Source organism: Eurosta solidaginis, chromosome 4, assembly GCF_040869045.1.
Source record: "Eurosta solidaginis isolate ZX-2024a chromosome 4, ASM4086904v1, whole genome shotgun sequence".
Lineage (NCBI taxonomy): Eukaryota > Metazoa > Arthropoda > Insecta > Diptera > Tephritidae > Eurosta > Eurosta solidaginis.
Genome location: NC_090322.1, coordinates 272,974,841 through 272,987,353, shown reverse-complemented (window position 1 = coordinate 272,987,353; position 12,513 = coordinate 272,974,841). Strand labels below are relative to the sequence as shown.

The window sequence follows — 12,513 nt, the reverse complement described above, 5'->3', positions numbered from 1 at the left end:
TACTATTACGTAGCAAAAAAGTGGAAGATAAACACAAAAAACTTACATTACAAACAATTTTCTTCTAATTCGATAGAGCGTCGACAACAAATTTCTATTCGCTTCAAAATTAGATACACAACGAAAATTTCGACAGAGATTAGATGTCATAATATCAATTTTTAATTCGATGTTCGATAGCCAGCGAAGATCGAAGATCGAAAAATGCTCATAATAGGGGCCATAATTTCCAGCACTACGCCACCGTCCTTTAAATACAGAAGATATCGCTGGACGTTTCTATGAGTGTTTTTATTTCAAAGGCGACCTATCTTTTTTTTTCCTAACTGTAAATTCATTTGTGATGGGTATTTTTTAATTTCGAAAAATTTTCTTTCGATGAAATAGAAAGATAAGAGGAAATGACACAAAACTTTCCCTGAGCATTTACTTCAGGGCTGGATCCTATTTTATAATTATTTTTTATATCTAAAACTTTATTACGATCCGTTTTGTGCAACACAGCACTAACAATGTAATAATAAAAAAATTCTTAATATCTAATAATACTTGGAAAGAAATGTTATTCGCATTCAAAAAATATCGTGTTATACCATGGTTCAATTATATGGTTGGCTCATCTCATCAGCTGATTTTATTTATTTCATTGCATGGTCGATGGGATTGTCAAAAGGAGATGGCAAACTCAAAATGAAACCAACACATTGGCAACATTCTATACCATTCGCACCAACATTAATACACAGTTTTTGACAATTTGAACAGACATATTTTGTTATTGTAGAGATGAGCCAACCATATAGTAGAACCGTGGTGTTATACATACAAACATACAAGTATGTATTTGTTTAGTTACTTATACTGTTTTGGCGTTAACACCATTGACTTCAACATCACTTTTAACAAACACTAACAATGCTCGGTAAAAGATATCGCCAACCTTCCATAAATATACATACAAATATGTGTACATATAGACTAGTTGAATTAACGTCCTGATTTTGCTCATAATAACGATATTTACACCTCCACTATTTCTGTTACACTCACACAGCCGTTTCATGATCAGTCTCATCGATTCTGCCCAATCTCCAAGAGTTAGGATCACCCGCTTAAAAAAAAAAAATTTAAATGTTTAAAACATATGTACATATGTAAATTTAAGTCTACATAATTTTTAAAGTTGGTGTTTTACAAAAACTTTAAATATTATTTAACAAACATTAAAGAGCCTGGAAAACTTGCCATATCCATAACCATATAAAACAACTGATCCCATCAAAGTTAAGGAAATAAATGTAAATGGTCAATGGCGCCATACCAGAACGCCCTAGCGATAACCGTACCGTTACCAACCAATTGGGATTTCGTTATATCCATAACCTATGAATATTTGAGTTGGTAAAACTATTCACTTTTTCGATATTTAAGTTCTTGTTTTGGATACGTTTGTACTAAATGATTTATAAATTGCGCAATTTTTTATAAATTTATTTTTTTTCATTTTCTTCTTTTTTATGATATTATCACATTTTTAAGGTCAAGGCACCAATAACTGATGCCCATAGATATGGTTAAGTGAAAAGATGGTTATAAATAAGGCATTAATGACTATGTAAATTTTGCGAGGGGCTTAAAGTGTTTCACGATGTATGGAGTAAAAAAGTATTTGAAAATATGACCCGAGGTTTGAATACCTATCTTAAAAGGTGTTCAAAATATATAAAAAATAAATATTTGGCACCCTGTAGAAACAGCTTTTCTATATGTTTTCTTATATAATTCTAGATTTTCACTTTTGCACTGTGATAAATACTAAAGGTAGCGGCCACCGTGGTGTGATGGTAGCGTGCTCCGCCTACCACACCGGATGCCCTGGGTTCAAACCCCGGGCAAAGCAACATCAAAAATTTTAGAAATAAGGTTTTTCAATTAGAAGAAAATTTTTCTAAGCGGGGTCGCCCCTCGGCAGTGTTTGGCAAGCGCTACGGGTGTATTTCTGCCATGAAAAGCTCTCAGTGAAAACTCATCTGCCTTGCAGATGCCGTTCGGAGTCGGCATAAAATCATGTAGGTCCCGTCCGGCCAATTTGTAGGGAAAATCAAGAGGAGCACGACGCCAATTGGAAGAGAAGCTCGGCCTTAGATCTCTTCGGAGGTTATCGCGCCTTACATTTATTTTTTTTTTTTAGTAATTTATTTACGCAGATAATGATAAACTTACCTATTACTTATTTATAATTTGTTTTTTTCCTGTATAGAACGAATAAAGAACGCCGATGTTAGGGAAACGTCGATAAAAACTGGACGCTGCCAAACCGGTTAAAGGCTTCTTCGGAAGAATTTTATTCCTAGTGAATACCTTTAGAAGGTGCAACAAAGTATCACACATTGAAGTCAATGATCAAATGGGTACTTTGTAAAGAAAAAACTAATTTAGCTGTTTTTACAGAGTGATGGAAAAAGTGTGTTTTAATTTTTGAAATCTCCAGCAGGGTGGCGCGTTTTCAACTGTTTTAAGTGATATGCTCTATTGTAAATGGATTATGGTGAAAAGTTGCAGACAGATTTTTCATTTTATTTTTCCAAGTTGTCTTTTTATTAACGTTGCGGTGTCAATAATCGATGGCAAGGATACGCCGTTATTCTTAGGTATATCTGTGGCATTTATTTAAAGCAACCCAACTTGTTTCCGGCAAAATGTTACAAAAATCTGATAATTTGCCAAGAATGGGTTAGGTTATTGTAATAAAATGCCACATATACATACAACACACTCAAAATTTACATGTTTTAACCAAATTTCGTATCAGATTCAAAATTTTTCTCAAAGTATTCCAGTTTCAAATCAATACCAAAGTTACAGGAGCACTTATCTTGAACAACTAAAAAAAAAAAATATATATATATAAATACACACGTTCACGTATTCCCCATGGTGCCATAATAAAAGTGAAGTCAATCACATAATTTCACTTTTTCCAGCGGCTTGTATAGTGTATCATAGTGTTCATTTGTAAAAGTATAGTAAAATCTACTCTGATCGTAGTAAAATTTAAAGGCAGTTATTTATGATAGGCAACACCTTGACGAATTTCCCAGGGTAAGGGATGAGAACACCTGAATATTGACTTCATCATGGTATTCCGCATCTCCAGAAACTAGATTATTGGCTGTCAAATCTTTCGGCCGGCCAACTTCTTTACGCATCTTTTTGTTTCGTGTTTCCATCTAGAAACGTGCTGATCTGTCAAGGCTTTTGCAGTCGGTAAAATCGAGCATCTCTTTATCTTTATCCCAGGTGTTGCCGGCAAGATTTGAGAATTTTTAAGCAATGAATGTGCTGGAAATGATACTTAAAAAATTGATCCATATGGTTCATATTGTTGCATTTGCATGTTAAATCTGTATCCGTATCTGGTTCATGTACCATTGGAACAGGAGGTTCGTGTATTCACCTCCTTCAAAAAACGCGAGTACTCCATAAATAGTGTAAGGAATACTCCTTTAGGAGTATAGGAGTGTTCCAAAACTAATCTGTATTCATACAAAAAATGTGCTCCAATTAACATTGCGATGTACTAGGAGAGGAGTGGGTGATCCCACTCTCGCTTTGTTTGTGAGTATCCATAGAGTACTCTCATACTTTCCAAAGTAATTTCACTGTAGTACTCCATGGAGCATCCACAGGGGATCATGTGCCAAAGTACAAAAGAGGAATTGTGTTGGAAAGAATTATCTGAGTGAATTTAATTTAAAATGAAAGTAAATGAAGAGGGGCAATACAACTTTTATATTTTATACTACGAATATTCTTATGTTATTTAGCATTTGCGTGAATAAAGAAACTAATATACATAAAACCAGTGCGCGGTTGCATTTTATCAGAGTTGTCATAGTAAAATTTTATTCTCAGGTATTTGTATGCAACATTTTAGTTCTGGCAACTCTGTTCGATCGTCATCGTGTCGTGATCACGGTCGTTAAAAAACTAAAGAGGATAAATATAATAACAGCCGTTACTCGTTATTTTTTAGGCATTTACTCGATGTAAACTGTGAGGTAGTCGCTACTTTTTTTTTGGCGAGCTGTTTATAAATGTCTCCTATACATTTTCATGGGGTATTTGTGTTTATTTTTCCGACTGTATTTAATTAGTTATTTAATTCTCTTTCCAAAAAACACGTTTGCATAAAGTGACAACACCGCATGGATAAATGGAAGGCAATTCAAAAATGTCCCTCATAAAACAAAAGTAGCGACTACCTCACACTTTACATCGAGTAAATGCCTAAAAAATAACGAGTGACGGCTCTTATTATATTTATCCTCTTTGAAAAAACAAGAAATGATCGGCTGATGGTGGTCCGCAAACGTATTGCAAAGGAGTACTGTTAGAGTACTCCAACATGAAGAAAATGGAACACGTAATCCAACAACCCTGCAAAAATTGTTGGATTACGTGTTCCATTTTCTTCATGTTGGAGTACTCTAACAATACTCCTTTGCAATACGTTTGCGGACCACCATCAGCCGATCATTGCTCGTTTTTTAACGACAGTGATCACGGCACGATGACGATCGAACAGAGTTGCCAAAAGTAAAATATTGCAAGCAAATAACTAATAATACAATTTTACTTTGGCAACTCTGATAAAATGCAACAGCGCACTGGTTTTATGTATACATCCCTTCAAAAACGCGAGTACTCTATAAATAATGCAAGGAATACTCCTTTGGGAGCATAGGACTGCTCCAAATCTAATCTGTATTCATACAAAAAATGTGCTCCAATTAACATTGCGATGTCCTAGGAGAGGAGTAGGTGATCCCACTCTCGCTTTGTTTGTGAGTATTCCATAGAGTATATACGTGAGAGTGCTTTCCAAAGCACTTTCACTGTAGTACCCATGGAGCACCCACAGAGGATCATATGCCATAGTACTAAAGAGGAATTGTGTCGGAAAGAATTATCGAAGTGAATTTAATTTAAAATGAAAGTAAATGAAGAGGGGCAATACAACTTTTATATTTTATACTACGAATATTCGTATGTTATTTAGCATTTGTGTGAATAAAGAAACTAATATAATATTGTCACGGATATTACCACCCCTAAGTTATCCCATCACTAAGGCGATGCTAAGGCCATGCCAAGCAGTATTTACGTTAATAATCAAATCAAGTATACACATATATAAGGCAGCCCAGAGAGATGTCACACACAGATGCATTTACTTATACGGCTATGTGCGCGCGAGAGACTGTTAACTACAAACATTCACATCAATAATTCAATCTTTATGTATCTACATAAACGAATAAATAATTGCGTCTACACATATGTACAGCGGAGCGGCAATGCACAAACACATGCATATATCTTATCTCAGTGGTCACAAGAGAGGGCAATAATTTGTGCACGTAGTTGTGGCTGGCGATTTTGTAGCCGAAACAACTAGTAACTTCTGGAAATCGAAGAGCCTAGAAGTATGCAGCGTAAACTATAAAAGCAGTGCAGGCGAGTAAGAAGTAATTCAGTTTGATTTGAATTGTCAAGCAGTTACGAGTAAGACGATATCTAGCGAGCAATAGCACTATTATTTTGAAAGTCAGTTTCCTTTAAGATATCAGTTTGGTTATTAAGCTATTCGTTGCACAGTTTGAGTGTTATTGTGAAGTACTTAATAAAGGCCATTTTTCCATCATTCAATATTGGAGTTATTTATTCAACAGTTTAGTGATTCGAACTTAGCAGAGGATTGCAAATAAGAGGATTTGCAAGTAAATTCGTTACAATTGGTGTCAGAAGAGGAATTGTTGAATAAATTCCGGAGGACAACAAGGACATGGCAAAGTTAAGTGAATTGAAGATCCCGCAACTGAAGAAGGAGTTGGAGAGCCGTGGATTGAATACAAGCGGCGTTAAACTCGAACTTCAGGCACGGCTACGAGAAGCAATGGAAGCAGAAGGAATTGATGTGGAAGAGCATGTCTTTCATCTTGATGGCGAGGAGACAACAAAAATTGAAGAGAAGAACGAAACACCGCAGACGGTTACCAGTACAGATTTGAACATGATTTTAGCTGCAATATCTGCTCAAACATCGACAGTGTCATCTCAACTGGCAGAACAGCAGACATATATGGAATCGCAGGAGAACCGTATAACATCCAAGATGGAAGAACAGAAGACATATATGGCATCACAACTAGAATCGCAGGAGAACCGTATAACATCCAAAATGGAAGAACAGAAGACATATATGGCATCACAACTAGAATCGCAGGAGACACTTTTAACATCCAAGATGGAAGCACAAGAGGCACGTATAACAGAAATATCATCACAAATATCCACAAATATGTCATCACAGCTGGAAGAACAAAAGACATATATGGCAACCCAACTGAAAGAACAAGAGGCACGCATAACAGTACAACTAGAAGCACAAGAGGCGCGTATATCATCAAAACTCGAAGCGCGCATGGACGAAAAAATAATGCAGTTTGAAGAAAAATTCGAGGCAGAGGTGGATGCGTTGAGAGGTCGTATACAGGAATTGCAACTTAATCGGCCGGCTGCTTCAGCGAGTAATACAAAAGTAAAAACTCCATCTTTTGACGGTTCTGTTCCTTTTCAGGTCTTTAAGCTACAGTTTGAGAAGACCGCAGCAGTGAACCAATGGAATGCTGAAGATAAAGTTGCTGCACTGTTCGTGGCATTGAAGGGGCCAGCAGCCGAAATCCTACAGACGATTCCCGAAGGAGAGCGGAACAACTATGAAGCATTGATGGCCGCTGTCGATAGACGTTACGGAAGCGAGCATAGGAAACAGATATTCCAAATTGAGTTGCAAAACCGTCACCAAAGAGCGAATGAGACTTTGCAGGAGTTTGCCTCGGATGTTGAAAGGTTGGCTCATCTCGCAAATGCGGACGCACCCGTGGAATACACCGAGAGGGTAAAAATCCAGAGTTTTATAAATGGCATACGGGACGTGGAAACGAAGCGAGCTACATACGCAAACCCAAAGCTCACATTTGCTGAAACGGTATCACATGCATTGACTCAGGAAACTGCCTCCCTATTAAGTAAACCAGCATATAAGGCTCATCGTGTAGAAGTAGAAAGGCCAGAATGGGTAGACACAATTTTGGAAGCACTGAAGGGATCACAACAGAAAAATGCCGGAGTTATTAAGTGTTTCAAGTGCGGCAACCCAGGTCATATTGCACGACATTGCAGCACCGGTCCGAATAGCTCCAACAATGTGGGTGGCCGTAAACGCAGAGCTGAAGGAGATGAGCAAATCTCCAAGTCCACTCAATCGTTAAACTAAAGCGAGTCAGCCGCAAGGGGCGACAGCTGGCTCCCTCAATTGAATGCCCCATAATCTCTATCTCACAAATTGGAAGAAGGTCAAACAATCTTACTGTCGGAGGACATGTGGATGGAAAGGAACGTTTACTGACTGTAGATACGGGTGCATCTCATTCCATCATTCGAGCGGATTTAGTCAACAAGAAGATAACACCATTGCATGGAGCAAGATTGCGTACAGCCACTGGAGAAGACAGCACGGTTCTAGGAGAAGTATCATGTGAAGTCGCAATTGGGAACGTCACGGTAGTACACAATTTTATAGTGGCAGAGATTGTTGATGAAATCATAATTGGAGTGGACTTCTTAATCGACCAGGGCATCAAGATCGACATGCAAAGCAAGACGATGCGATATAAGAACATGGATGTACCACTTAATTTCGGCTACGAGAGAGGCTACAGCAGTAAACGAGTGCTGGTGGAAGAGAGTCAGCGAATACCACCAAAATCCGAAGCAGTCATCTGGGCAAAGGTTGATGGAGATTGTGGGACAAACAAATTGTGGGTTGTCGAAGCAGCAAACAGATCAACACTGAACATACTTGTAGGAAAAACCCTGGCTATGACAAAACAAGATGGACGTGTTCCGGTAAGAGTACTCAATGAGTTCAATTCACCACTCAAACTGACTAAAGGAGCTATTTTGGGAAAATGCCAAGAGGCTGAAGTAATTATTAACTGTGAACAGCTCCAGGAACACGTTTCAGCCAGTAATACTAATCTTTCAAATGACATCACGGCATGGACGCAGGGGCTAGAGGAAGCATATCAGAGTAAGGCAAAACAACTGCTCCTAAAGTACGCGAACATATTTGACCAGGATGGTTCTAAACCAGGCCGCACCAACGTTGTGAAACATCAAATTGACACTGGAGATGCGAGGCCGATCCGTCAAGCTCCACGTAGTGTTCCACTGGCGAAGCGGCAAGTTGTGAGTCAAATTATACAAGAAATGAGCGACAGCGGCGTCATCGAACCATCAGCTAGTCCCTGGAGCTCACCGGTAGTACTTGTAAAGAAGAAGGATGGAAAAATGAGGTTTTGCGTGGACTACCGGAAGTTGAATGACGTTACGAAAAAGGATAGCTACCCATTGCCAAGAATTGACGACACTCTGGACTCGCTCTCTGGTACGAAATGGTTTTCCACACTGGACTTGAAAAGCGGCTACTGGCAAGTGGAGGTAAAGGAAGAAGACAAAGAGAAAACAGCCTTCAGCGTCGGAGATGGTCTTTGGCAATTTACAGTAATGCCCTTTGGACTATGTAATGCACCAGCTACTTTTGAGAGACTCATGGACCAGGTACTGAAAGGACTACATTGGAAAACATGCTTGGTGTACCTGGACGACATCATCGTATTGGGCAAGAACTTTGATGAACATCTTAAGAACTTGGAGGAAGTTTTCCAGAGAATAGCTGGCGCTGGTCTGAAGTTAAGTCCCAAAAAGTGTGCGCTGTTTAAAAAGGAAGTCAATTATTTGGGTCACAAGGTAACGACAGAGGGCATCTGCACTGCGAACGAAAAAATAGAGGCTGTAAAGGATTGGCCAAGACCACAGAACCTACATGAATTGAGAAGTTTTCTTGGGCTGTGCACATATTACCGCCGATTTGTACCAAATTTTTCCAGCGTAGCCCATAGCCTCCATGAGCTTACAAGAAAAAACAAAGCTTTTGAATGGAAGAAGGAGCAAGAAGTGGCTTTCCAAACATTGAAGGAGCGTTTGTGCACTGCCCCAATGTTAGCATATCCGATTCCAGGAGCAACATTTATTCTAGATACAGATGCGAGTGGATATGCTATAGGAGGCGTTTTATCACAACTGGCCGATGGACAGGAGAAGGTAGTTGCATATTACAGCCGTTCGATTGGAAAACCAGAGAGGAACTACTGCGTTACGCGGAGAGAGCTGTTGGCATTGGTAGAGTGCGTCAAACATTTTCACAAATACCTCTACGGCCAGCGATTCCGTGTCAGGACAGATCACGCAGCGTTGAAATGGCTTCTGCAGTTCCGTAATCCGGAAGGACAATTGGCACGGTGGATCGAGCGACTACAAAGCTACGACTTTTCCATTGAGCATCGAAAAGGTAGTACCCATGGAAATGCTGATGCAATGTCACGAAGACCATGTAGTTTGGAATGCAAGCACTGTTCAAAAGCCGAGGCTAAAGAAGACATTATAGATGTCCGGCTAATGAATATAACATGTACAGATGAATGGGACAAGGAACAGCTAAGAAAGTGCCAGCTAGAAGATGCAGATCTGACACGTGTTATGCAAGGGCTCGAACGAAATGAAAGACCAAACAGAGAAGAGATGTCAGCAGAGAGTCCCATTGCGAAGTCATATTGGGCACAGTGGAACAGTCTAGAATTGATATCCGGTTGCCTTCATCGAGTATGGGAGAGTGAGGATGGTAAATACAAGAATAAACTGATAGTTGTTCCCAGAAAGAGGATTCCTGACGTGCTCAGCGAGCTGCATAATGGTCCAAGCGGAGGTCATCTTGGAATCACGAAGACGCTCGAGAAGATTAAACAGAGATTCTATTGGGTTGGTTGCCGTCAGTCGGTCACTGAGTGGATTGCGAACTGCGAGGTTTGCAGCAGAGCGAAAGGGCCCAGAACACGAAGTCATGGCCAGATGAAGCAATATAACTCAGGTGCGCCATTTGAAAGGATCGCCATGGATGTCGCAGGTCCATTTCCTACTAGTAACCGCGGAAACAAATACGTACTGGTGGTTATGGATTATTTCAGTAAATGGCCAGAGGTATACCCAATCCCAAACCAAGAAGCAGAAACAGTAGCAGAAGTGGTTAAAAACGAATGGGTTGCAAGGTATGGTGTACCAATGGAGTTACATTCTGACCAAGGCAGGAATTTCGAATCAGCTGTGTTCCAGGAAATGTGTAAGTCATTGGGCATTCGAAAAACACGGACAACTGCATTGCATCCTCAATCCGATGGTATGGTAGAACGATTCAATAGAACATTGGAGGAGCACTTAAGGAAAGTAGTAGACAAGTACCATAAAGAATGGGATACCCGCATACCATTATTCTTGATGGCTTATCGATCAGCAGTGCATGAGACAACGGGCCAAACCCCTGCAAAAGTAATTTTTGGCAATGACCTTAGACTGCCAGCTGATTTGAAGTTTGGGATAGATGCCAATGCGGAGAGAAATGTCAGGAAATCCACTAGTGATTTGGAAGAAGAGCTAAGAGAAATACATGATCTGATAAGGCAACGAACAAAGATTATGAGTGACAAGATGAAAGCCAGATACGATAAAGCAATTAATTCCGAAGGTTTTCAGGAAGGAGATTTGGTGCTGTTATACAACCCACAACGTAAAAAAGGTTTGTCCCCGAAATTGCAGTGTAATTGGGAAGGCCCATACAAAGTTGTAAAACGGATCAACGATGTAGTGTACCGCATACAAACCATCGGTAAACCACGAACCAAAATGAAAGTGGTCCATTTAGAAAGGCTGGCAACGTTTAGATCGAGAGATTTGTCTGATCGGGACGATCAGACTTAGGTGGAGGGCAGTGTCACGGATATTACCACCCCTAAGTTATCCCATCACTAAGGCGATGCTAAGGCCATGCCAAGCAGTATTTACGTTAATAATCAAATCAAGTATACACATATATAAGGCAGCCCAGAGAGATGTCACACACAGATGCATTTACTTATACGGCTATGTGCGCGCGAGAGACTGTTAACTACAAACATTCACATCAATAATTCAATCTTTATGTATCTACATAAACGAATAAATAATTGCGTCTACACATATGTACAGCGGAGCGGCAATGCACAAACACATGCATATATCTTATCTCAGTGGTCACAAGAGAGGGCAATAATTTGTGCACGTAGTTGTGGCTGGCGATTTTGTAGCCGAAACAACTAGTAACTTCTGGAAATCGAAGAGCCTAGAAGTATGCAGCGTAAACTATAAAAGCAGTGCAGGCGAGTAAGAAGTAATTCAGTTTGATTTGAATTGTCAAGCAGTTACGAGTAAGACGATATCTAGCGAGCAATAGCACTATTATTTTGAAAGTCAGTTTCCTTTAAGATATCAGTTTGGTTATTAAGCTATTCGTTGCACAGTTTGAGTGTTATTGTGAAGTACTTAATAAAGGCCATTTTTCCATCATTCAATATTGGAGTTATTTATTCAACAGTTTAGTGATTCGAACTTAGCAGAGGATTGCAAATAAGAGGATTTGCAAGTAAATTCGTTACAATATGTATACATAAAACCAGAGCGCTGTTGCATTTTATCAGAGTTGCCAAAGTAAAATTGTATTATTAGTTATTTGCATGCAATATTTTACTTTTGGCAACTCTGTTCGATGGTCATCGTGTCGTGATCACTGTCGTTAAAAAACGAGCAATGATCGGCTGATGGTGGTCCGCAAACGTATTGCAATGGAGTATTGTTAGAGTACTCCAACATGAAGAAAATGGATCACGTAATCCAACAATTTTTGCAGGGATATTATATTAGTTTCTTTATTCACGTATGCGTATTATATTAGTTTCTTTATTCACACAAATGCTAAATAACATAAGAATATTCGTAGTATAAAATATAAAAGTTGTATTGCCCCTCTTCATTTACTCTCATTTTAAATTAAATTTACTTCGATAATTCTTTCCGACACAATTCCTCTTTAGTACTTTGGCATATGATCCTCTGTGAGTGCTCCATGGAGTACTACAGTGAAAGTACTTTGGAAAGTACTCTCACGTATGTACTCTATGGAATACTCACGAACAAAGCGAGAGTGGGATCACCTACTCCTCTCCTAGGACATCGCAATGTTAATTGGAGCACATTTTTTGAATGAATACAGATTAGATTTGGAGCAGTCCTATGCTCCCAAAGGAGTATTCCTTACATTATTTATAGAGTACTCGCGTTTTTTGAAGGGAATTTTTGCAGGGCCGTTATCGATTTAGCCGCGGCGGGTCACCCTGTGTTGCTGAAAACGAAAATGTCAAATGAAGCTGTCTGATAAATTTCTATATAAAAAAAATTTAAATAAGAGATGCTGAAAACAGCCCTTAACTTTTGGTAGAAAAGATGGGCAAGAATTTTAGG

At 39.2% G+C, this 12,513-nt stretch overlaps 1 protein-coding gene across 2 annotated transcripts in view; it reads right to left on the bottom strand.

Moving 5' to 3' along the window:
- Window positions 1–550: 550 nt before the first annotated feature.
- Window positions 551–12,513, bottom strand: part of bves — a 215,797-nt gene continuing 203,834 nt past the window's right edge. The window contains exon 8 of one of the 2 annotated variants that reach the window (XM_067786201.1): window positions 551–1,111. Coding sequence is in view for 1 of the 2 variants with exons in the window: in XM_067786196.1 (XP_067642297.1) it covers window positions 1,047–1,111 (65 nt within the window). In the remaining variant the exon portion in view is untranslated. The remainder of the gene's footprint in view (window positions 1,112–12,513) is intronic. The other variant, XM_067786196.1, reaches the window with a different exon arrangement.